Source organism: Cervus elaphus, chromosome 10, assembly GCF_910594005.1.
Source record: "Cervus elaphus chromosome 10, mCerEla1.1, whole genome shotgun sequence".
Lineage (NCBI taxonomy): Eukaryota > Metazoa > Chordata > Mammalia > Artiodactyla > Cervidae > Cervus > Cervus elaphus.
This window is the reverse complement of record NC_057824.1, coordinates 28,720,025-28,744,475: the sequence shown is the minus strand read 5'-3', so window position 1 is coordinate 28,744,475 and position 24,451 is coordinate 28,720,025. Positions and strand designations below refer to the sequence as shown.

At 47.2% G+C, this 24,451-nt stretch overlaps 1 protein-coding gene across 2 annotated transcripts in view; it reads right to left on the bottom strand.

The window, feature by feature from the left end:
- ABCC1 (ATP binding cassette subfamily C member 1) overlaps window positions 1-9,211 on the bottom strand; it is a 146,310-nt gene extending 137,099 nt beyond the window's left edge. The window contains exon 1 of one of the 2 annotated variants that reach the window (XM_043914405.1): window positions 8,992-9,211. In XM_043914405.1, the coding sequence (XP_043770340.1) occupies window positions 8,992-9,039 (48 nt within the window). In that variant the 5' untranslated portion in view covers window positions 9,040-9,211. The remainder of the gene's footprint in view (window positions 1-8,991) is intronic. The other variant, XM_043914403.1, reaches the window with a different exon arrangement.
- Window positions 9,212-24,451: the final 15,240 nt, after the last annotated feature.

Here is a 24,451-nt window from a genome sequence, read left to right as displayed (position 1 = left end):
TTAGAACTGACTCAAATGCATTCTTTTTTATAGTTGAGCCATATTCCGTTGTGTATATGTACCACAACTTCTTTATCCATTCATCTGCTAATGGACATCTAGATTGCTTCTATGTTCTAGTTATTGTAAACAGTGCTGCAATGAACATTGGGGTACACGTGTCTCTTTCAATTCTGGTTTCCTCGTTGTGTATGCCCAGCAATGGGATTACTGAGTCATATGGCAGTTCTAGTTCCAGCTTTTTAAGGAATCTCCACACTGTTCTCCATAGTGGATAAACCATAAACTTTTTTTAAAGTTCTAACTTTTTATTTATTTATTCAATATTTTTTTTATTTGGCTGCAGTGGGTCTGCATGGAGGCATGCAGGATCTTTTAGTTGAGGCATGTGGGATCTAGTTTCCTGACCAGAGATCGAACCTGGGCCCCCTGCATTGGGAGCACAGTCTTAGCCACAAGACCAAGAGGGAAGTCCCTAAAGTTGTAACTTCTAAAAGATAATTCTTTGAAAGCAACAGCATAATCAATTGAGTTACTCTGCAAGACCTTCCAGGTCAATTCAACATCTATTTTAAAAAGAACACTTTTTTAGCAACCCTTTAGAAAGTCAACCTAATCACGTAAGAAAAGCACCTCATCATGTTAATGGGTCCTAAAAAACCTTTGGAGGGGAATCAAGGGCAGTGGGGATTTCCAACCTGATCTAACCCTGAACAGTGTGGCCAAGGTTCTGCAACAGATGAGACTCATTAAAAACCTATAAACTTGATTTTTAAAAACCTGAGACCCATTCAAACCTAAATAAATCAGAAGTCCATGATATCGGGGAACAAGTAATAATGTTCCATCTCCCTGCCAAGCTGCAGCAAGCTTCCTCCTTGGGATTTCCAGGCCCTTCTTAGTACCACAAGTCATTTTATTAGTGCTGTAGGCATTTTGGTAGCAGGCTCCAGGCCAGATTTTCCTTAGATGGGCTCCACAGTTCCACTGATCACTCCATGCACCTCAGGGCCTTTGCACGTGCTGTCCCCGCTATCTGAGACTCCCTTCCCCCAGCCCTCGCACAGCCAGCTTTGCCATTTGGGTCAAAGGTCAAGAGTCATCTCCTTTGAAAGGCCTTCCCTGGACATAGCCCTACTGCAGCTCACACCCCAGTTCGTCCCAGTTCATGTCGTTGTGGCACTTGCCGCTATCCGAAATCACTTTGGTCACCCGCAGCATCAGCTCCGTGAGAACATGGGTCCCGTTCGCCTCGTCCATGGCTGTATCCCCAGTGTCTAGAACAGTCGCAGTGCACAGCTGATGATCAACTAATAATAAAAGCCTGAATAAATGAATGAGTGAGAAATGGTTGTGGGAAGAACAGGAGAATGAATCCAGTTGTAAAGATCACACTCAAGTACTCTGCGCCAGGAAAATGCAGGCTCTTGATGACCACTCTCCAGGGAGGAAGGTACTCCAAGCAGGTGGCCAGTAAAACATGAAGGAAGGTTCTCACGGAGACAATTCACTGACAGGAAAGGGAGAAGCCTCGTAAAACCTCAATTACTGCCTAATGGGCCAAACGCCACCCTCCCGGGACATCTAGACCCCTTTTCCATGACCTGGCAACCTCCCCCCAGAGATGCAATCCCACAATTAAACCAAGGGGACACTTAAGTAGAGTCTCCACTTTGTAATTGTCCACCTCTCCTGGGGCAGTTTAAGAAGCAGGAGCATCTTCAAAGCTGATCTCTCTAGACAAGCACTTCACCCTGGGGCCGAATCTTCACACCACCCAACCCTTTCCCACCCCCCTCCCCAGCCAGAATGGATTAGGGGAGAAGAGGGCACCCCCGGTTAGAAAGAGGCAGGCAGACAGCCTGGAAACCTTGCAATTTCCTTCTCTGGCTAATTGGAGTCTAACCCTCTTCGCGTCTCATTAAGCTTCTCCACGGCAACCCCAATAAGCCAATTATGTGAGGTGTTCAACAGCCTAAAAACTCAGGGGACTGCAGGACGAGGCAAAAGTCTTGCCCCAGATTTCTTCTCTGGATTCCTCCACATCAATGGCTGTGGGACCTCCCCACCGAGGGGACACGTGACAACATCTGGAGACATTTTTGTTGTCACAACAGGGAGAAGGTGCTACCGGCATCTCGTGGGGAGAGACCAGTGCTGCTGCTGAACAGCCTACAAGGCCCAGGGCGGCCCCACAACAGGGAATTACCTGGCCCAAGAAGTCCAGCGTGCCCAGGCCGAGAAACCGCTCCACACCTACCAGCCCTCCTCTACGGGGGCTTTCTCACTGCCCGGTCTTCTAGAAATTAGCAGGATCCCATGCCTTCACCACAAGAGACCTGTCTGTCCCATTACCAGGCCAGGCTGGGGGAAGCACTGGCCTCAGGATGTTCAAATCCTTGTCATTATCCCAAAACATTGTTGTTGTTCAGTCGCTCAGTTGTGTCCGACTCTCTGCGACCCCATGGATGGCAGCACGCCCGGCGGGACCCTGTCCTTTCACTATCTCCCAGAGCTTGCTCAAACTCATGTCCATTGAGTCGGTGATGCCATCCAACCATCTCATCCTCTGCCACACCCTTCTCCTGCCTTCAATCTTTCCCAGCATCAGGGTCTTTTCCAATGAGTCGGCTCTTCACATCAGGTGGCCAAAGTACTGGAGCTTCAGTTTCAGCATCAGTCCTGTCAGTGAATATTCAGGGTTGAGCTGGATCTCCTTGCTGTCCAAGGGACTCTCAAGAGTCTTCTGCAGCATCACAGTTCAAAAGCATTTTACTAGCCGTTTATTTCTTTCTGCAAAAGGTCCAGGCAAGTTTTTATGGGCTGGGGTGTCCCATAATGGTCCATCAGACCATTAAGATCTGATGAAATCTAGGCCTTATCCCACCATGAAAATCTGGAGCCAACATACAAAACCAGACGCTTGCTTCAAATTCCCTGGGCATTGATAATTCGTTTATCCAGCCCCCTCCTGCCAACACGACCAAGCCAGACAGAGCAACACCACACTAGTGAGCCAGATCGGCCCCAGTCATCTCACCCAAGGGCTTCAAAGCAGGAGACACTGACTCAAACACCTACAGGTCCAGGAGGGCCCCATCGATGAGGGAAGCAGACCAAGGGAGAAAGCACAAGGGAAAAAGGCAACGGATCCCGGGCCTTAGAAGTAAAGTAGCAATAAGGAGGGGAAGGGATTGCGCCAACCTGGGCCCAGCCTGTTCTGGCAGGCTGCTCTGTCAGAGGGGGCAGCCCCAGCCGACAACCCACGACCTACAAGCGAAGGCCCTCGTGCAATCAGATCTCCTGATTTTCCAAAAGTCAGAAATGCAGATGGTTCCATGAATTCTTCCCATCAGGAAATATCAGTAATTCCATGTTAAAATAAAGCCAGAGCAGAACACTAGCTGGCTAGATCTAATCCCCCAATGGAACTTGTACCTCAAGACACTCAAATTCAAACATTAATTGCACCTGCTGTATGTGCAATGTACTGAGTCCCGGAAAAAGAGAGGTCAGATTCAGTTCTCAGCTTTGCAAGATGAAACATAAACAGTCAGATGTGGAAGCTAGAAGGCTCAGTCCACCTGGGTTTCCATTCCACACAGGTGAGGGTCTATTTCAGCCTTAGAAGACTCTGGGAACAGACTTCAATCCAGCTCAAAAGTCACTCCAAAGCCTCCTGTCATTCATTCATTATTTACTGAGCATCTACTTTGTTCCAGGCACTGGGGCTGGGATTACAGCCATAAGAACAAGCACAGGCAAAAACCCCTCCCCCTGTGAAGCTGACCTTTTGGTGGGAGTTTACAGACAGTAAACCAAATAAATAAGACTTATTTTGGCAGTAAGTGCTGGGTTGCGGGGTGGGAGGGAGCCACGATGAAGCAGCAGGGAGTCCAGGAAAGGCTGCTTGGGGTGACTCTGGAACAAGGATCTGAAAGTGCACGAGCATTCTGGGCAGGGGAAACAGCGACTGCAAAGGCCCCGAGGCAGCCTGGCCTGGAGCAAAGGGACAGAGACGGCAGCAGGCAGTGTGGTCAGAGAGGTGAGGGATCAGATGCTCTTAGGCCTTGTAAGTTTCTCTGAGGCCTCTGGCTTTTTCCCTGAGGGATGCAAGGAGTCACTGCAGGGTATATAGGGCAGAAGGGGGAGAGGGTCTGAGCTGTGTCTTTAACAGGATCCCTCTGGCTACAGGGCTAACACCAGACTGCGGGATCAAGGAGGGCATCAAGGCAAGCACTGAGGTGGGAACAGCCAGCTGCAAGATTGAGGCTGTGATGGCTCTGGCCAGAAGAAGGCAAGGAAGCAGTGAGAAGTAGGCACTTCAGGAACAGGCAACAGGATTTGCTGATTTGCTTATCAGATGCGGAATGGGAGGCAAGGAGGGGAGTCAGGGCTGATGCAGGGTTTGGGCCTGAACTTCTGGGGCAGAGCTGCCCTGGTCAATCAAGATGGGGAGGGCTGGGGTGGTGGGGGGCAGGGGGGGCGTAGGGGAGACGACAGGGAGACCTCCAAGTTCATCGTGGTGGCGATGGCTTAGTTGCTAAGTCATGTCTGATTCTTCGTGATCCCATCGGCTGTAGCCCGCCAGGCTCCTCTGTCCCTGAGATTTCCCAGGCAAGGATACTGGAGTGGGTAGCCAATCCTTGCTCCAGGGGATCATCCTGACCCAGGGATCGAACCCAGGTCTCCTGCATTGCAGGCGGATTATTTACTGTGAGCCTCCAGGGAAGCCCAAGTTCCGCGTGGGACATGGTAAACTAGAGACACCCAGGTGGAGATGTCGGTTCCAAAAAGTTGAGAATGTGAATGGAAAGAGAGCTTTTTCATCCACCATCACGTTCCAAAGGTAAGGCTCCTCCAAGGCTACCCCAAACAGAGCCTGTCCAGCTGGGAGGAGACTAGCTTCACCCTGCCCTGTCCTCTCAGAGTCCCCTTTTCTCCTCCCAAAGCCATTGACCTTGCCAAGCTGCCATGCTGGGCCTCAGGTGGGGGTGGGCAGAGGGGACGACCCCACCAGTTCCAGGGGCCCCATGGCTCTAGTCCGCATGGGAAGAGGAGACTAGAAGGAGGCGCGGACGTAAAGGAGAGGAGAGGAAGGTGGAGGAAAGCACAGTGATGCATCTAAAAACCCACAGGAAGCTTAAAGGATGGAGAAAAAATTGGCTCTTTCTACATTATAGTGAAGCCACAGGGAGCTAATTATGCCAGAAATTAGACTGATGCCAAGGTCAGACCTTACCCCAAGAAGAATTTCAAATGGCTTCTAAAATACTTCTTTTTGGGATTTCCTTGGTAAAGCCAAATGGTTAAGACTCCAAGCTTCCAACGCCAGGGGCGTGGGTTCAATCCCTGGTCAGGGGAACGAAGATCCTACATATTGTGCAGTGTGTGCAAAAAACTGAAAAAATAAAACACTCCTTTCTCCCACCTTTTGGCAGCCAAACTGAATATTCAGGGGCTTACTGAGGTGAAAGAAGGCTCAGGGCAGCTCCGAGGCAAATATCAACACCAGGACCAAATGATTAGCAGGACTCCATGAACCATGACACGGAGCCACCGATCCGTTCACTCCCTGCAGTAGCAAGTACGGCAGCAAAAGTTAACTAGAGAATTCCAGCCAGTGCATCACTTAAATTTGCCGAGGGCCACCTGTATACCAGGGCTTCCCTGGTGGCTCAGTGGTAAACAACACGACTGCAACGCAGGAGACGCGGGTTCAATCTTTGGGTTCGGAAGATGCTCTGGAGAAGAAAATGGCAACCCACTCCAGTCTTCTTCCCTGGAGAATCCCATGGAAAGGGGAGCCTGGAGGGCTATAGTCCATGGGGTCGCAAGAGTTGGACACGACTTAAAGAGATTAAACCACCAACCACCATACCAACTGTATACCAAGCAACAACATCCTAAGTACCTGCCGAGGAGTCGCTTGGTACTGTGTTAACATCCCCATTATTCAGGTGTGGAAACTGAGGCATGGAGCAGGGGAGTGATTTGCCCAGGAAGTAGAGCCAGGATTTGAACTCTAGGGATCGAAGCACTGCTCAGAGCCGCTATACTCCACTGCTTACTGACTTGTCACTTACTTTTCGACATTTTCTGATTTTTCTACATTGGACATGCAATAAATTAATAAACAATTTTTTTGTTAAAAAATTAGCTTGCAAGGGGAGGCCCAGGCCCAATTGCCCAACCATCATTCAAACATCAGCCACAAAACAGCCCTTCCAACCTGTCCCACACCAAGCACCCTCAAAAAAAAGCAAACCCAGGGCTGGTGAACTTGGCCCCTATTTTCTATCTAGATAACCAAGTTCCTCTTTTTCCATCCCAGAGCATTTGCCTGGATGAAGGTGGTAAGTCAGCCGAACCCTCACCACAGGTTATTTCCACATCGTGTGGTTTTTCTGGCCCTTTCCTGGGGCTCAGAGGGAGACACTGACTCAGGAACAAAACTCTGATTAGAGTCTCAGGTGGGCTAGTCATCTGAGGAAATCAGCTGTGAGTGTGTGTGTTTTCTCCTGCAAGGACTTTTGCTACAGAAATTGCCAGGTGCTTGGCTTTCCCTTCTGCCAGGCCCTCCGTCTCCCCGCCTGTCTATGGCCTTGCAGACTTTCCTCTGCCCTTGGTCAAGGAAGGAGCCAGGGATGACCTGGTGGATGGCCCAATCCCATGCCCCAGCTTAAGAAAAAGTGGGTCCAAAGGAAGGTCCAGCAACTTGAAACACACAACTTCATCTCTGCAAAGAAAGCAATAACCATTGTTTACCTCTGTGCAGGGCATGGGCTGAGTGGCTTGCACAGATGAACTAATTTTACTCTTCAAAACAACTGTAGGAGGTTGAGACTGTGGGGGCCCACACCCTTATTTTACAGATGAGGAAGCTGAAGCACAGATAGACATAGCGGCTTGCCCAAGATCACAGTTACCTAGTGGCTAGCAGCAGTCTCTCCTGGCCTTGAGTGGGCACCCTGGGAAACACAGAAGTCACCTCCTTTTGATTACATTCGGTTTCTCAGGCTACCTGGAAGTGCTCATGCCCCCACTGCCTGCTCTCAAACCCTGGTTCCAGGGCACCTTGAGAAACTGGGACAACCAGTGAGTCCAGAAATCCAGAGGGAGGAAGGGCAGAGGAAAGTCTGCAAGGCCATAGACAGGCGGGGAGACGGAGGGCCTGGCAGAAGGGAAAGCCAAGCACCTGGCAATTTCTGTAGCAAAAGTCCTTGCAGGAGAAAACACACACACACACAGCTGATTTCCTCAGATGAGCTTCTTCAACTAAATAAACAGAGGACATCCCCAAACCCATTCAACGTTGGAAAACCTGATGCCATCCATCAACCGCCAGTTGCCATCAATAAAATACAACCTGGCGCAGAATTCATGGTCACCTATTTTATCCCCTCTGTAATTCAGAACAAAATAAACAAGGAAATTCTCCAGTATCACAGCAACACTAGACCAGATCCCCATCTGATTCTTGCAGAAATAATCTTGCTATTGTTACACTGGGTACTGGGAGCAAGGACTCCTCAGATTTTCCTGTCTCTGCTAAGTACAATCCTACTTTGCAAATAAGTCTGCTCCCCAATCAATCCTGGACCTCGAGTGCAAAGCATATGTACTACTTCCAGCCCCTGAGTAAATCCTGTTGGCCTGAAAATGTGAGACACAGCCAGATGTGTGTGGTTGTTCTAACAAGTGATACCTACCGCCCCCATCCCCCAAATAAACCCTTCCCATGGGGACCTCGAAGATGACTTATCAACACTCCAAATGTGGTCCTTCAAGGAGAGGACCACAAAACAGAACAAGAAGGTATTTGGAGATGCTAATCACTGGCTCCAAAGAACCAGGGGTGATTCCAAAGAACCAATTCCTAAACAAAAATAGGAAAACTATCCTGCCCACGTTTGCCTACTGTAATAACCAAGAGAGTGGGACACAGTGCTTCCTGTAACAAAGAGGCAAATCGCATTAGAGAGAAACTAAAGCCCAAGACACTGGGGATTAAGCCAGAGTGGCCTCCGGAGACCCGGCCAGGCTCAACAGCAAAGATTCAGAAGGAACCTGGGGTTGGTCCCCACACAGAAGAGCCTCGGATCTCAGGTGTCAAACAGCACAAAAACCGACTGGTACCAGAATCCTTGGATAGCCCCAGCTGACCCCAAACCTGACCCCAGGGTCAAGCAAGTCAGGGCAGGGGTGAGCAGCCCCACCTTCCTTCCTGGCTGTCCCTGAAACTCCCCTAATTCTTCCCCTGTCCCTTCAAACTCGCCCCCCCGCCCCGACCCGGACCCACAGTAATTAAACAGAAGGAAAGTAAAAGATGTCAAAAATACCGAACCACAGGAAAATAATGTGTATGCCAAAAAACTGGGGAGGGGGCAAACCTCAAGTCAGCCACTAGAAGCCCCTTTCCACAGTCTGAGCCCCTCCCCAGCTCAGCCCTTTGGCAACCGGGTGCTTGTGAAAGCGGGGTTCCAAGCCACAAAGGAGATGGGGGAACTTAAGCAGGGAGACACCACCACCACCCGCCCCCCCCCCCGCCATCTCTGGCGTCTCCGTCCGTGGCAGGTTATTTTCAAGTGGAGGGAGAACCCCAAAGAAGAAAGGGCCCCTCTCTTCGGCCCCCTCTCCCAGGCTCTGACCCCTCACCTTTCCCCAAAAGCCCCAGAGCCGGGCATTTGCAACCCGTCCCCAACGCCTGCTTCCCTGGAACCCAGTCACCCAAGTTTTCCGCCCCCCATCAGCTGCGCTCCCGAAGGGGGCCGGCTGAGGGCAGGCTGGGGAGCGGGCCCCGCCAGGCCGGCTGCGGGAAGGGGAGCGCGGCGTTCGGGGCGGCAGGGGACCCCGGGACCGCGGGCCCAACCCGCCCGAGCCCGGCGCTTCCCCCAGCCGGCCGGCCTCCCCGCCCGCCGGCCGCCCTCCCTGACGCTCCCGCTCGCGGCCGCCGGCCCCACGCGACCCGAGCGGCCGCCGAGCACGTACCCAGAAGGGGTCGGAGCCATCGACGCTGCAGAAGTCCTGGAGCGCCATGCGGCCGGCTCGGGCACGGCGGGCAGCGGCGGGCGGACGGGCCCGGCTGCTGGTGGCGGCGGCGGCGGCGAGGGCGGGAGACAGCGACGGAGGGAGCCGGGGCCGCAACGCCGCCTGGTTGGCCGGCGCGTCACGGGGATGCGGCGGCCCCGCCCCGCCCAGCCCCGCCCCGCTCACCTCGCCCGGCCCGCGTGGGCCACGCGGAGAGGCTGCACGCTAGACCCTGCGGCCGCCGTGACCGGCCCCCCGCCCTCCGCAGGCGCCCGATCCCACCCCCCCCAACACCCCCATCAGAGGCTCGGGAAAGACCGAGCGCGACCCTTGTGTCCAGACCCCAGACCAGTTTTCAATCCTGTTGTAACAACAACATCGAGACGACAGCAACAGTTAATAGAAACCACCGGGGGCAGTAACATGCACTGATCCCTCTATGAGCGCAGAGTGCCAGACGCCGGAGCTGCGTCCTCATTGGACTCTGTTGTGACTCCCTTTTCATGAAGGAAGAAAACTGGAGGCAGAGAGGTTGAGTGACTTCTCCAGGGTCCTCCAGGCTTACCCAGCCTGCTGACTCAAGAGCTGGATGGGGAACTGCAGGAGGTGGATACTCAATCTAATCTGCCCTGTACAGATGGAGAAACTTAGGTTCAGAGAGGTGAAGCGACTGACCCAAGGTCACACAGCTGGCAAACAGCCCGAGTGGTATTGGAAGCCATGACCAGCCTGACTCTGGCACTCAAGGCCTGAAGACTCCAAGCTCTATCCCAAAAAGCTCTGTGCAGAGAAGCTTGGCATTTTCTCCACTGTCTCTGCAGCAATCAGGAAATAACCAGGCTATGGATCCTCACCTGTGAAGTCAAGAAAAGAAGGCCTAGAGATACAGTAAAAATTAATAAGCATTCACTGTCATGGGGCTTCCGAAGGCTGAGTTAGCAATGAGCTTGAACCAACTTGTGAAATGCTCACTAGAACCCCAAGAGGTAAGTACTCTTATTATCCCCATCTTGCAGTTGAGGAGACTGAGGCCCAGTGAGGCAAGAGTACTTTGTCAGGGATGATGTGGACCGTAAGTGGCCTAGTTCCCCCTCAGGGTGAGTGGATTTTTATGGGCTAATTACTTTCACGTAATAATGCTCTTTGGGCTGTTTCTTTGACATTTATAGTGAACAAATACTTACTGAGCATTTACTATATGCTGGGTCTTGCTAGAAACAAGACAGAGTTTCTGCTCTTACAATGCTTTTATAAAGCATTGGGGTTTCTTGTGGGGGTTTTCTTTGTGGGGTTTCTTGTGAGGGTTTAAGTGTGTGGTTTTGGGTTTTTTTGTTGGTTTTTTTTTTTTTTTTTTTTTGATGGTAGGAACAGGTTAATCAAATGATCACATAAAGGGTATTTACAGCTGTGATAAAAGCTAAGAGGAAAGTGGAAGTAAGAGGGTTTTAAAGGATTCTGGCCTACTGGCAGTGGAAGTCAGGGAAGGCTGCCTGGAGGAGGAATCTTTTGAGCTGAGAAACAAGTGATGAGTTTGGTTTCATGGGGGTCTGAGCTGTGTTCTGGGATAAGAAAATAGCTTGTGGAAAACCATGTAGCAGGACAGAGCAAGTCCCTGGAGGAACCTGAAGACAGGAATCTGGAGAGAGAAGCAGAAAGGACTCATCTTTGGCAGGAGGGATCAGGAGGGCCCAGAGTGTGCAGGGCCATGTTGGCCAGGGGAGAGATTTCAGCCTGCTCCCATGAGTGATGGGGAGTCACTGGTGGATTTTAAGCAGGGCCCAAGATGGTCAGATTTATTTCCATTTGTACTCAAAGTCTTTATTCATCCATTCTTCCAACAAGTATTTATTAAGCAAACACATGAAAAGGTGCTCTCCATCATTAGTCATCAAGAAGTTGCAAGTAAAACCCCAGTGAGATACCATAACACACCCACCAGAATGACTAAAAGGAATCACCAAATCTTGTCACAGCTGTTATAGCACGACTGAAACGGTGGAAAGTGTAATTGGTTAGTGGAAGTGTAAATTGGTTCAACCGCTTTGGAAAACCATTTGGCAATTTTTCCTAAAGCTAAACACGCAAGTTCACAGTGACACAGCAATTCCATTTCTCAAAGGAGTGCTTACGTCCACCAGAAGACATCTACCAAAAATGTTCAGAACAGCTTTATTCAGATACCCCAAACTGGAAACAACTTGACTGTCCATCAGTAGTCAAAAGGATGAATTAATTGTGGCATAGTCACACAATAGAGGATGAGAGAGCAAAAAAAATAAAAAAGCATCAAACTACTAGTTCATGTAACAATATGGACAAATCTCACAACACGTAATAAGGAACAAAAAAAGACAAGCACGAAAGAGTGTATTTCTCATGATCACATATAGATAAAGGTCAAGCACAGGCAAAAACTAATAGATGTCGATTGACGTCAGAATAATAGTTACTGTTAGGGAGTATGATTAGGAAAGGGTACCGGAGAGCCTGCTGGAGAGCTGAACATGTCCTTAACTTGATCTGGTGGTCATTAGGTGGTTTATACCTACACACACACACATTTTAAAATTCATTGAGATGGACACTTAAGTTTGCTATCCCTTGCTCTATAAAACTTATACCTTAGGGAACTCCCTGACAGTCCAATGGTTAAGACTCCATGCTTCCACTGCAGGGCACAGTTTCAATCCCTGGATGGGGAACTAAGATCCCACATGTCACATGCTGCAGCCAAAAAAAAAAAAAATGTTAGACCTTATGTGAAAATTTAATTAGGCTTCCCAGGTGCCGCTAGTGGTAAAGAACCTGCCTGCCAGTGCAGAGACGTGGATTCAGTCGCTGCATCGGGAAGATCCCCTGGAGGAAGGACAATGGACAGAGGAGCCTGGCAGGCTATGGTCCATAGGGTCGCAAAAGAGTCAGACACGACTTAAAGGACCTAGCGTGCACCCACACACATATACGCACAAGACACATTTTAAAATTCATTGACCTGGCCACTTAAGGAAGCTGTGCTTTGCTCTGTAAGTTATATCTTAGGAAACTCCTTGGTGTTTCAATGGTTAGGACTCCATGCTTCCACTGCAGGAGACACAGTTTCAACCCTCGATCAGGGAACTAAGATCCTGCGTGCCACGCAGTACGGCCAAAACAAACAAAGTTATATCTTATTCAAAAATTTAATATAGAAAATAAGTATAGAAATTAAAAATATTTATTGGGGCCTACCATGTAGGCCCTGGTAGCTCAGACGGTAAAGCGTCTGCCTACAATGCAGGAGACCCGGGTTTGATCCCTAGGTCGGGAAGATCCCCTGGAGAAGGAAATGGCAACCCACTCCAGTGTTCTTGCCTGGAAAATCCCATGGACTGAGGAGCCTGGTAGGTCCATGGGGTCGCAAAGAGTCAGACACAACTGAGCGACTTAAACTAAACTAAACCATGTAGGTGCTGTAGACACGTCAGTGAACAGAACAAGGATCTCTGCTTTCGTGAGAAGCAAGCAGGACAGACCAAACAAATGAGGTTTCTGTTTTCCGGGAGCAGAAACTGGGGGTTAGAGGGATGAGGTAACTTGCCCACGATCCCACAGCTGGGATGTGGAGAGAGGAGACCCAGCCCTGCTCTTAACTGCCAAGCCCTCCCGACACTTTTTTTTCAGCCACAAACTCAAAAGTCTTCCCCTCCCCTTCTTTCCAAGCCCCTTCCTTCCTCTCTGCAGCCCTGGAACAGTAATGAACACCCTCAGACCCAGAGGCTCTGGGCCCTGGGCCAAACCCGCCCAATGAAAGCTAACAAAATAAATTGCTGGTGAAAATGCAGGATCTGAATTTCAAGCATCAGCTGCCCTGGTAGACCATGAGCTCAGTGAATCATATATGAAAAAGGCCAGAGAGATCCTTTTTATTTTTCTCTGGAATCGGAACCTCCTGTTCCTGTTCATTTATTTCACAGGACTTTTAATTATTTGTAATCATCTAATTATTTGCACCGTAGAGGCCTCCCCAGCCATACTGGAAGCTTCCAGCTCCTGCTATCTCTCACCTGGACTGCTGTACCAGCCTTCTCCCTGGTCTCCCATCCCTGTCCCTCCCCGCTGTGATCAGAGCTCAACACAGCAACTGGGGTGGGAGAGAGGTCCTATTAAACCAAGAAAGCAACACCCTTGCATAAAGTCCCCCTGGCCTCCTATTGTGCTTAGTACAAAAGTCTATGGGATGTGATCCAGCAATTCCATTTCTGGGTAGACACCCGAAAGAAGTGAAAGCAGGAACTTGATATTCCCACACCCGTGGTCACAGCAGCGTTGTTCACAATAGCCAAGAGGTAGAAGCACCCCAAGTGTCCATCAACAGATGAATAAAGAAAACGTCATCTACAGGCAATGGAATATTATTCAGCCTAACAAAGAAATTTTGACACATGCTATAGGGATGAACTTTGAAGACTTCAGTTCAGTTCAGTTGCTTAGTCGTGTCCGACACTTTGCGACCCCATGGACTGCAGCACGCCAGACTTCCCTGTCCATCACCAACTCCCGAAGCTTGCTCAACTCATGTCCATCGAGTCAGTGATACCATCCAACCATCTCATCCTCTGTCCTCCCCTTCTCCTGCCTTCAGTCTTTCCTAGCATCAGAGTCTTTTTCAGTGAGTCAGCTTTTTGCATCAGGTAGCCAAAGTATTGGAGCTGCAGCTTCAGCTGAAGACATTATGCAAAGTGAAGCAGGACAGTCAGAAGAGGAGAAATATTGGATGAGTCCACTTACATGAAGCTCCCAGAGTAGTCAATCTCACAGAGAGAGAAAGTGAAATGGTGGTTGCCAGGGGTGAGGGACGTGATGGGGACTTGATGTTTAATGGGCGCTGAGTTTCTATCTGACAGTTGGGCAACAATATGAGTATAATTAATGCCACAGAATTAACCGCACACTTAAAAAGGTCATAAAATTTATCATTTTATGTTGTGTACATTTTACTATGATTTTAAAAAATGTGAGGAAAAGGAGCAAAAGAGTAATTAAAAAAAAAAAAAAATCCTGAAATTCCCTGGTGGTTAAGAATCTCAATCTCTTCTAGTAGTTGAGAATCTGCTTGCCAGCACAGGGGACTGTGCTGGTTCAGAAATCAAGTCACTGGTTCAGAAATATTCCACCTGCCATAGGGCAACTAAGCCTGTGTGCCACACCTCCTGGGTCCAGGCTCTAGACTCTGTGCTTCTCAACAAGAGAACCACCACAATGAGAAGCCCGCTCACCTCAACGAGACAATAGCTCCTGCTCGCCGGAATTACAGAAAGCCCATGTGCAGCAATGAAGACCCAGTGCAGCCAAAAATAAGATAATAAAATTTATTAAAAAAAAAAAAAGGAAAACAAGCCTACTAGGCCTCTGTGACCTGGTCCTTACCCATCCTTGTCATCTTTTTTCTTTTTAAGATTTTGTTTATTTCTGGCTGTGCTTTCTGTTGCTGCTCAGGATTTTCTCTGGTTGCAGTGCACAGGGTTCTCCTGTTACGGAACGCACACTACCTAGGGTGCACGGGCTTCAGTAGTTGTGGCACGCGGACTCAGCACTTAGGGCTCCAGGCTCTAGAGCATAGGCTCAATAGTTGTGGTGCATGGGCTTAGTGGGATGTGGGCTCTTCCCGGATCAGGGATCGAACCTGTGTCTTTTGCATTGGCAGGCGGATTCTTTACCACTCAGCCACCTGGGAAGCCCCCCAATGTCATCCTGAACCCCTCTGTCCTCAGTCACTGTGCTTCTGCAGCCACACTGAGAGCTTTCTGTTTCTTGAACCCCCCGCCAAGCTAATCCCACCTCCAGATCTTTCCCCTGGCTGACCCCTCTGCCTGGAACCCCCAGCCTCTGGAGCATCAAGGAGCCTGGGCTCCCCTTAGACAGGCTTAGCCACCATCCCCTCATCTCACCCCTGCTCTAACTTAGCCACCATCCCCTCATCTCACCCCTGCTCTAACGCCATCTGAAATTTGTCATTGGTTCTTCCTCCTCCGACAATAAGAGCATGACTTCGTCTTCCTTCCCATTTCAATCAGCAAATATTTTTTCCCAGGCTGTGTTCTGGGCAGGAGGTAACAAACTACCACCAGCCACCTGTTTGTGCAAATAAAGTTTTATTGGAACACAGTCCCACATGTTTCCTTATGGCCGTTTCATGCTACAACCCTGGAGCTGGGTAGTTGTAACAGAGCCCACGGGGTCATATAGTCTAATATGTTTACTGCCTGGCTGTTCACCTGAAACATTTTACCAACCTCTGTTCTAGGAGTTTGGGCTGCATCGGAGAGCAAAATGTACCAAAATCCCCCACCCATACCATGGAGCTGAAATCCTAGTGGGAGAGAGAAGGAGATTTACCTATTTACAAGGCAAATGGGACAATATAATATAGATGACTTAGGATGGTTAAATGCTAAGAAGAAAAGTATAAAGTATGGGTCTGGAGAGTGAGTATTTAGATGGAGTGATGCAGGAAGGGGCTTCCCAGTGGTAAAGGAGCTGCCTGCCAATGCAGGCGACATAGGAGACGTGGGTTCAATCCCTGGGTCGGGAAGATCCCCTGGACGAGGAAATGGCAACCCATTCCAGTATTCTTGCCTGGAAAATTTCATGGACAGAGGAGCCTAGCAGGTTACAGTTCATTGGGTCGCAAAGAGCTGGATGTGACAGAGGAAGCATGATGTGGGAAGAGGGGCCAAGGAAGTGGTATTTAAGTAGATGTACGAAGGGAGAGTGGACATGTGGGTAGCAGAGAATCGAAGGTCTGGGCTGAAGCATGACAGCCAGGGAACAGCAGAGAACCAGTGGGGTTGGAGTGGAGATGAGGCCTGTTCACAAAGGGCCTCATAGGCCCCAGCTAGGACTTGGGTTATCCTTGGAGTGAAGCAGAAGGTCACGGGAAGGAATTGAGTGGAGGAGCTGGAGTGACTTGATTTTTGTCAGCATCACTCAGGCTGCTGGGTGGAAAATAGACCGTGATGAAGAATGTCAACTGTCCTATTAGTAAGTAAAGAATGTGTGGTCATCGAGCCATCAGCTACTGCAGCCATCTCCAGCTGTGTACCTGGGGGAGGGGGCTGGCGTTTCAGGGTGGCAAAAAGCTGAATACAGACCCTATCAGTGTCCTGTTAGTTAAGGTGCCTATCAAAGGAGTGATTTCAAGGAGCCCAGATTCTTGCATCTTCCCATACATAGAGAAGCACTAAATCCCTTAACTTGGAATATCTAGTTTTCTTTAACTTACAATAATCTTCTGATGTTCAGACTACCTGCCCTTTGTAGCTAAACTTCTATATAACCTGGCTCCTCCCCTGCCTCCCAGGAGCAGTTCTCCTAGGGTTACTTGAGATCTGAAAAATTTCCTCCGAACAAACCATAACACTCAATGTTGAGACTGCGTGTATTTTTTCCAGTCAACAGCTCAAAGAGATCAAGGAATAAAGGGGTTAATATCAGCCTGGACAGCCAAGTGGACCCGTGGGCCTGTTCTTCTGAAGGCACAGAGTTGAATAATTGTGGACCATTGTATTCATAACATTTTTACCTGAAGCTCTGCCCTGTAACTCAGGGCAGCTCATTGTCTGAGTTCCAGGAGAGAGAAAGGCAGGATATTGGTATTCACAGAATTTCAAACTGCGAATTTTCTATAATTTTAGAAAACAGTTTCTCAGCTAGTGAGAAAGTAACGGTCGCTCAGAGCAGGAGGTCACTATGTCACTCCACAGCTGCAAGTGTCCTTGGAAGAAAAATTATTTCCTGTTACCTCGGCAGCCAGCCTCATCCTGTCTGTTAGCCCAGCCTAAAGAATGACCTGGCTGAGTTTTCCTCTCCCAGGCCGATCCAATTTTTACTTTCTCACAATGAAAGATCATGTACTATATTTAATGTTTCTGGCTCTTAAGTGTCTGTTAATCTAGAAGAGTCCCCACTCTTTTATATTAATGAGGGCTTCCCTGGTGTTTCAGACAGTAAAGAATCTGCTTATAATGCAGGAGACCTGGGGTTCAATCCCTGGGTTGGGAAGGTCCTCTGAAGAAGGGAATGGCAACCCGCTCCAATACTCTTGCTTGGGAAATCCCATGGATAGAGGAGCCTGGTGGGCTACAGTTCATGGGGTTGCAAAAAGTCAGGCATTACTGAGTAACTAACACTTTCACTCTTATATTAATACACATACATATAGGTGTGTGTAACATTGTCTTGTTAAAAAGACCAAGACAATTATACTGTAGAATATGCCACAGTATTGGATTTCTCCTTTTTCATTTCTTCATTGGCATGGTTTAATGTGTTCCTCTGTCCTTTGTATTTTCTGTAAACTTACAATAATAAATAAATAAATAAAGGAATCAGGTTAGTATACATTCTTCCTGGAATAGGAGCTCCTGGGTGAGGGACTATTGACGCAAAGGAGCATGAGGGAACTTTATGAAATAATGGAAATTTCCCGTGCCTTGAATGCAATGGAAATTACACAGGTGTATATTTGTCAGAACCCATCAAAGTGGATACGTCATATGGGTACACTCATATTAAACTATTTATATAATCTGTATAAAAACATCTTTATGAAGTTAGATCTCAATAGAGGAGAAAGAGAATCTGCTTAAAACTCGGCTTCTGCGTATTCCCTCTCCTAAAACTAAGATACCTGAGAAAGTGCCTGCCTCCAACGTGTTCCCGCCTCCCCAATTCTCTTTCTTCCGCTGCACGAAAGCAAGGCAGTGCTTCTCACTCATCTTGAAACTTACTGAGGTGTGTTGTGAGTGGTGTAAAATCCTGGATGCCGAACAAAGGCATAAAGATAACAGATAACAGTGTGTAGTTGGAAAGGACAGCACCCCCGAGGACAGGATAACAAATCCTTCTGCAATTTAGATGATTTGTTATTTGCTTCCAACCAACATGAAGGAGGCACTGCACAACTTGTTGGATAATAAATTATTACAAATAATTTGTGATAACTTCTCATAATGAGATATGTGGCAAATTACCCAGGCTTTCAAACATGGGTGACCTTGGATTACTTAGCTGTTACAAAATTTCCATTCAGGTCTCCTGTTTATGTGAAAAACATTTCTCAGAATTTATTTTATAAAAGCAAAAAAGGGGGAAGGCAATGGCACTTTTTCTAAACTCTGTCGCATTTCAGCAATAAATAATATTAATCCAGACATGTGTGCATGCTTAGTTGCTTAGTCATGTCCCACTCTTTTCGACCCCATGGTCTGTAGCCCACCAGGCTCCCCTGTCCTTGGGATTCTCCAGGCAAGAATACTGGAGTGGGTTGCCATTCCCTTCTCCAGGGGATCCTCCTGACCTAGGGAGCAAACCCGGGTCTCCTGCATTGCAGGCGGATTGTTTACCACTGAGACACCAGAGAAGCCCCTTTTCCATGGACAGATGAACCTAAAATTACTCACCAAAAAATAACTAGCCCACCTCTCTCATTTAAAAACTCATTGAAGACAAAATATTCTTCTCAGTGTATAACATTACTGATTATAATGTAGTATATTTATGTTATTTTGATCAGTTATATTCCAATAATAGTTGTAATGATAATTTAGAGAACATTTTTAAAACTTAGAGCCTTATAAACACTGGATAATCTTCAAAATTCTAGTCTTGGGGAAACAGGACTTTAATATATATATTAGCATATATATATACACACATATATTAACATAACATAAGCATTTTGTTGCAGGGAAGTATGATCTGGTGATTAATTTTAAAACTTTTCAAGTATATTATATTAGGATAGAAGTCTGTGAGAGAAATAGAATGGAAATACAAGTTCAAGGAGAAAAAAACCTAATAAAATTTCCAACAAAGAGCCTGTTCTTATATTTTTTCCCTACAAAATTTTCCATTTATTTCCATAATGCTGTGTGATTATGCTCATGGATTTCAAAAAAATAGACAATGATAGATATGTTTAAAAGTATGAAGTAAAATTATGTTCTAAAATATCATTTATAATAACTGGGAAATTAAGACTGCAACTGTTTAAACTTACAAAAAACAAATTTCAGACCTAAAGTAAAAATATGCAAGGGGTAAAGAGTTCTTAGAAATTCTTTAAGAAGAAACACATGTAAAATACTTGAGAATCTCTAAACAAGAACTTCTGTCCATCTGCTGAGCAGAAACCATGGGCAGGCAAAGTCCTTAAGATCAAGACTGACAGGTTCCTGTTCTCACAGAGATAACATCAAGTAATAAATATAAACAAAGTCAGAAAAACAGCCAGTTTCAGGATTGATACTTTGAAGGGTGCAATAAGTATAACAGACTGTTCCTTGGATAAGGATGAGGGTGGAGTGTGTGGAGAGGGAAAGATGGGTTGGTGAAGATCTCACAAAGGAAGGGACATTTGAACTAAGACCAGAGCAGGGAGGATGTGAGCAACCAGAAAATCTGGGTAAGAGAGATTCAGGCTGAGGAAACAGCAAGCGCAGAGGCCCTGTGGCAGAAACAAGCTTGGTTACTGGTGTTCCAGTAACAGAGAAGATGCCTGTGGCTGAAGCATGGTGAGCCAGGGAGAGTGTGGGAAAGGTAGGCTGGAGTGTTGTAAGCTCTGCTGAGGTGTTTGAATTTTATTCTGAAGACAACAGGAATCCTTTAGAACACAGTTTCTCCATTTCCGCTCTATCGACATTTGGTCCGGATAATTCTTTGTTGTGGGGGCTGTCCTGAGCATCGCAGGATGTTTGACAGCATCCCTGTCTACTACCCACTTGATGTGAGTAGCCCCCTCATCTCACAACCCATTCTGACAATCAAAAATGTCTCCAGACATTGCAGACATCCTCTGCGGCAGCGAGGGTGGGATGGGATATATCCATATAATGGGGTGCTACACAGTCACCAGAAATGGTTGTGCTGGTCTATAGCTGATGAACAGAAAAACATTCATGACCCCAGCAAGTCATGCCAACTGAATACATTTTATCTCTGCTAGCTTCCATTGTCATTGTTGTTCAGTCGCCTAGTTGTGTCTGACTTTTTGTGACCCCATGGACTGCAGCGTGCCAGGCCTCCCTGTCCCTCACCATCTCCCGGAGTTTGCCCAAGTTCATGTTCATTGCATTGGAGATGCCATCGAACCATCTCATCTTCTGATGCCCTCTTCTCTCCTTCTGCCCTCAATCTTTCCCAGCATCACGGACTTTTCTAAGAGTCGACTGTTCACATCAGATGACCAAAATACTGGAGCTTCAGCTTCAGCATCAGTCCTTCCAATGAGTATTCAGGGTTGATTTCCCTTACGATTGACTGGTTTGGTCTCCTTGCTGTCCAAAGGACTTTCAGGAGTCTTCTCCAGCACCACAGTTCAAAGACATCAATTCTTTGGTGCTCTGCCTTCTTTACAGTCCAGCTCTCACAACCATACATGACCCCTGGGAAGACCATAGCCTTGACTATACAGACCTTTGTCAGCCGAGGAATGTCTCTACTTTTCAACCCACTCTCTGGGTTTGTCATAGCTTTCCTGCCAAGAAGCAATTGTCTTCTGATTTCATGACTGCAGTCACCATCTGCAGTGATTTTAGAGCTCAAGAAGAAGAAATCTGTCACTATTTCCACCTCTTTCCCTTCATTCGCCATGAAGTAATGAGTCTGGATGCCTCCCATAACCTCTCTGAAATGACCACCAAGGAATAAGAAAGGTTTAAACTAATGAGTGAGTGAATTCGCTCAGTCGTGTCTGACTCTTTGCGACCCCATGGACTGTAGCATACCAGGCTCCTCTGTCCATGGGATTTCCCAGGCAAGGGTACTAGAGTGGGTTGCCATTTCCTTCTCCAGAGGATCTTCCCGACCCAGGGATTGAACCTGGGTCTCCCACATTGCAGGCGAATTCTTTACCTTCTGAGCCATCAGGGAAGCCTTAAACGAATGAGAAAAGGAAAATAGGAGAGGAAACGTTAGATGAAAAGTGCCAGCAAAATTTCAGAAGATAGAAAACAGGTGGTAAGTGAATTAGCTGAACACAGAGATGAAGGCCAAGCTAATTTCCACTAGAACACCAGAGTAGCCTGGGAAACTAAAATGCCCATCACCTATGAAAGCTGGGTTGAGTTGGGACCAGAAGCTGAAGAATTGTGTGGAAGTTGTCATGAGGAGAGGGTGGATTCTTACCACCCTCTGGAGCAGGTGACTTTATCTTTCCCAGCCACAGCATAAAACAGGAAGTCTTAGAGAGACTAGATTTGGGAAGGGACACAGTAGAGGATGAAGTGAATCATGAAACTGAAAACAGGGGGATGAAGAAAGAGGATACCTAGGAATGGTGAGATTCCCAAGTTCCCATCCCTCCTTGCTCCCACAATGATGACAGGCTTAGACCTCTGAAATGGTCAACATAGGCTCAGTTATGCTGCAGTAACAAAAATCCCTCAATCTCAGTAGTTTAAAACAGTGTTAGTGTATTGTTTGCTTAAGCTACATCTCCATGTGGGCTGTCTTCACTCCATTTCTTGGAGCAGCCATGATCTGTAGGTGGATGATCACCACGCCAAAGGGAAAAGAGAGCTTCAGGGTCCCACTTAGAGTCATACATCTTTTTTTTGGGGGGTGGGGGGATGAAATTTATATGACATAAATATAAATTCACTGTGTCAGAATGAACAATTCACTGGTATTTAGGATATTCACAGTGTTGTGTAACCATCAGTTCTATTTAGCTTCAAGTCATTGCCCAAAAGGAAACCCACCCAGGCCCCTCGCCCCCTGTCTCTGCAACCATCTGTCTGAATTCTGTGTCTATGGACTGACCTATTCTGGATTATTCTATGTACGGTGTTTGTGCTCAGTTGCTTGGTTGTGTCCAACTCTTTTCGACCCCATGGACTATAGCCCACCAGGATCTGCTGTCCATGGAATTTTCCAGGCAAAAATACTGGAGTGGGTTGACATTTCCTTCTTGAAGGATCTTCCCGACCCAGGGATCGAGCCCGTGTCTTTTACGTCTCCTGCATTGGCAGGCGAATTCTTTACCACTAGCACCACCTGGGAAGCCCTATATACAGTGAATACTCCTTATATGTAGATTCCATATTTCTGAACTTGTCTTACTAAATTAATTTAATTGTAATTTCAAAGTCAATAGGACTTTCATGGTCATTGGTGGAGACGAATAGAGTGGCAACAAATTTGAGTTGCTCTACATGGGTGTTCCCAGCTGAAGAGGAAGAAGGCATTTCGGCTCTCATATTGTAAACAAGTGTCCATGGTATATTTGGTGCCACATTTTGCATTTTCATGCTTTTTGTTTGTGATTTCGCTGTTTAAAGACTCCTGAGAGTCCCTTGGACTGCAAGGAGATCCAACCAGTCCATCCTAAAGGAAATCCATCCTGAATATTCATTGGAAGGACTGATGCTGAAGCTGAAACTCCAATACTTCGGCCACCTGATGCGAAGAACTGACTCATTTGAAAAGACCCTGATGCTGGGAAAGATTGAAGGTGGGAGGAGAAGGGGACGACAGAGGATGAGATGGTTGGATGGCATCACTGACTCAGTGCACATGAGTTTGAGTAAACTTCGGGAGTTGGCAATGGACAGGGAGGTCTGGCGTGCTATAGTCCCTGGGGTCGCAAAAACACGACTGAGTGACTGAACTGAACTCGCTGTTTAAAGTGGCCCCAAGTATAGTACTGAAGTGCTGCCTAGTGCTCTGAAAAGGGAGATGCATTAGGTAAGCTTTGTCCAGGCATGAGTGCTGCTGGCCATGGGGTCCAAGGTTAATGAACCAAAAATATGTATTAAATAAGGTTTCTTTAAAAAAAATTGGTTTTAATTTTGGCTACACCATGCAGCTTGCAGGACTTTAGTTCCCCAACCAGTGATAGAACCTGAGCCCTCAGCAGTGAAAGCGTGGAATCCTAACTACAGGACGGCCAGGGAATTCCCTAAATAAGATTTCTTTAAAGAGGAACACATTTAAATCAAGATTATGTGTTGATTGGTTCATGAAAATGTTGTGACCAGAGGTTCACAGGAACTGTGTTTCCCTAGGCTCCCAGAGACATTGTAAGAGCCATGAACAATGAAAACCATCAAATAGAATTTATAAATGGAATCATACAATACGTGACCTTTTGCCTGGCTTCTTTCCCTGAGCATGATGTTTTTGAGGTTCACCCACATTGTAGCAAGTGTCTGCATTTCATTCCTTTCGGCATCTGAATCATATTCCATAGCAGAGATGCTGCACGATGTTTATCATTCGTCAGTTGAGCATTTGGACTGTTTCCATCTTTTGGCTGTTGTGAATACGGCTGCTGTCAATGTGTGGATACACCTGTTAGTTTGAATGAGTGTGTGCTAAGCTGCTTCAGTCATGTCTAACTCTGTGTGAACCTGTGGACTGTGGCCTGCCAGGCTCCTCTGTCCGTGGGGATTCTCCAGGCGAAAATACTGGAGGGACCACCACAATATTGTAAAGTAGTTAGCCCCCAATTAAAATAAATTTTAAAAATAAGTAAGTAAGAAAAAAAAGAAAACAAAACAGCAACCACAAAAAGAATACTGGAGTGGGTTGCCATGCCCTCCTCCAGGGAATCTTCCTGACCCAGGGATCGAGCCCCTGTTTTGTGTCTCCTGCATTAGGAGGTGGGTTCTTTATCACTAGCGCCACCTGGGAAGCCCTGAGTTTGAATACCTGTTTTCAAATATTTTAGGTATATATCCAGGAATGGACTTGCTGGGTCATATGGTTACACGGACATGAACCTGAGCAAACTCTGGGAGATAGTGGAGGACAGGGAAGCCTGGTGTGCTGTAGTCCCTGGGGTCACAGAGTCATATACAACTTAGCGACTGAACAACATGGTAACTCCATGTTTAACTTTCTAGGAAACCACTGTTTTCCATAACAGCTAAAGCACTTTACATTCCCACCAGCAATGTTTGAAGGTTCTAATTTCTCCAAAGCTTCATTGTGTGTGGGTGTTAGTGGCTCCAACGTGTCCAACTCTATGCAACCCCATGGACTGCAGTCCCCCAGTCTCCTTGGTCCATGGAATTCTCTAGGCAAGAGTACTGGAGTGTGTAGCCATTCCCATCTCCAGGATCTTCCCGATCCACAAATCCAACCCAGGTCTCATGCATTGCAGGCAGATTCTTTACCATCTGAGCCACTAGGGAAATCCCACAGCCTGTTTGGTTTCTGGATTTTTTTTTAAATTGTAGCTATCCTAGTGGGTATGTTTGTATTTTCCTCAGTGACTAATGATGTTGAGCATTTTGTCATGTGCTTGTTGGCCATTTATAGCTCTGCTTTGGAGGAATGTCTAATCAAATTCTTTGTCAATGTTTTAGTTGGGTTGTTTGCATTTTTGTTGCTGTTTTAAGTGTTCTTTATATGGTCTGGATACTAGACCTTTATCAGA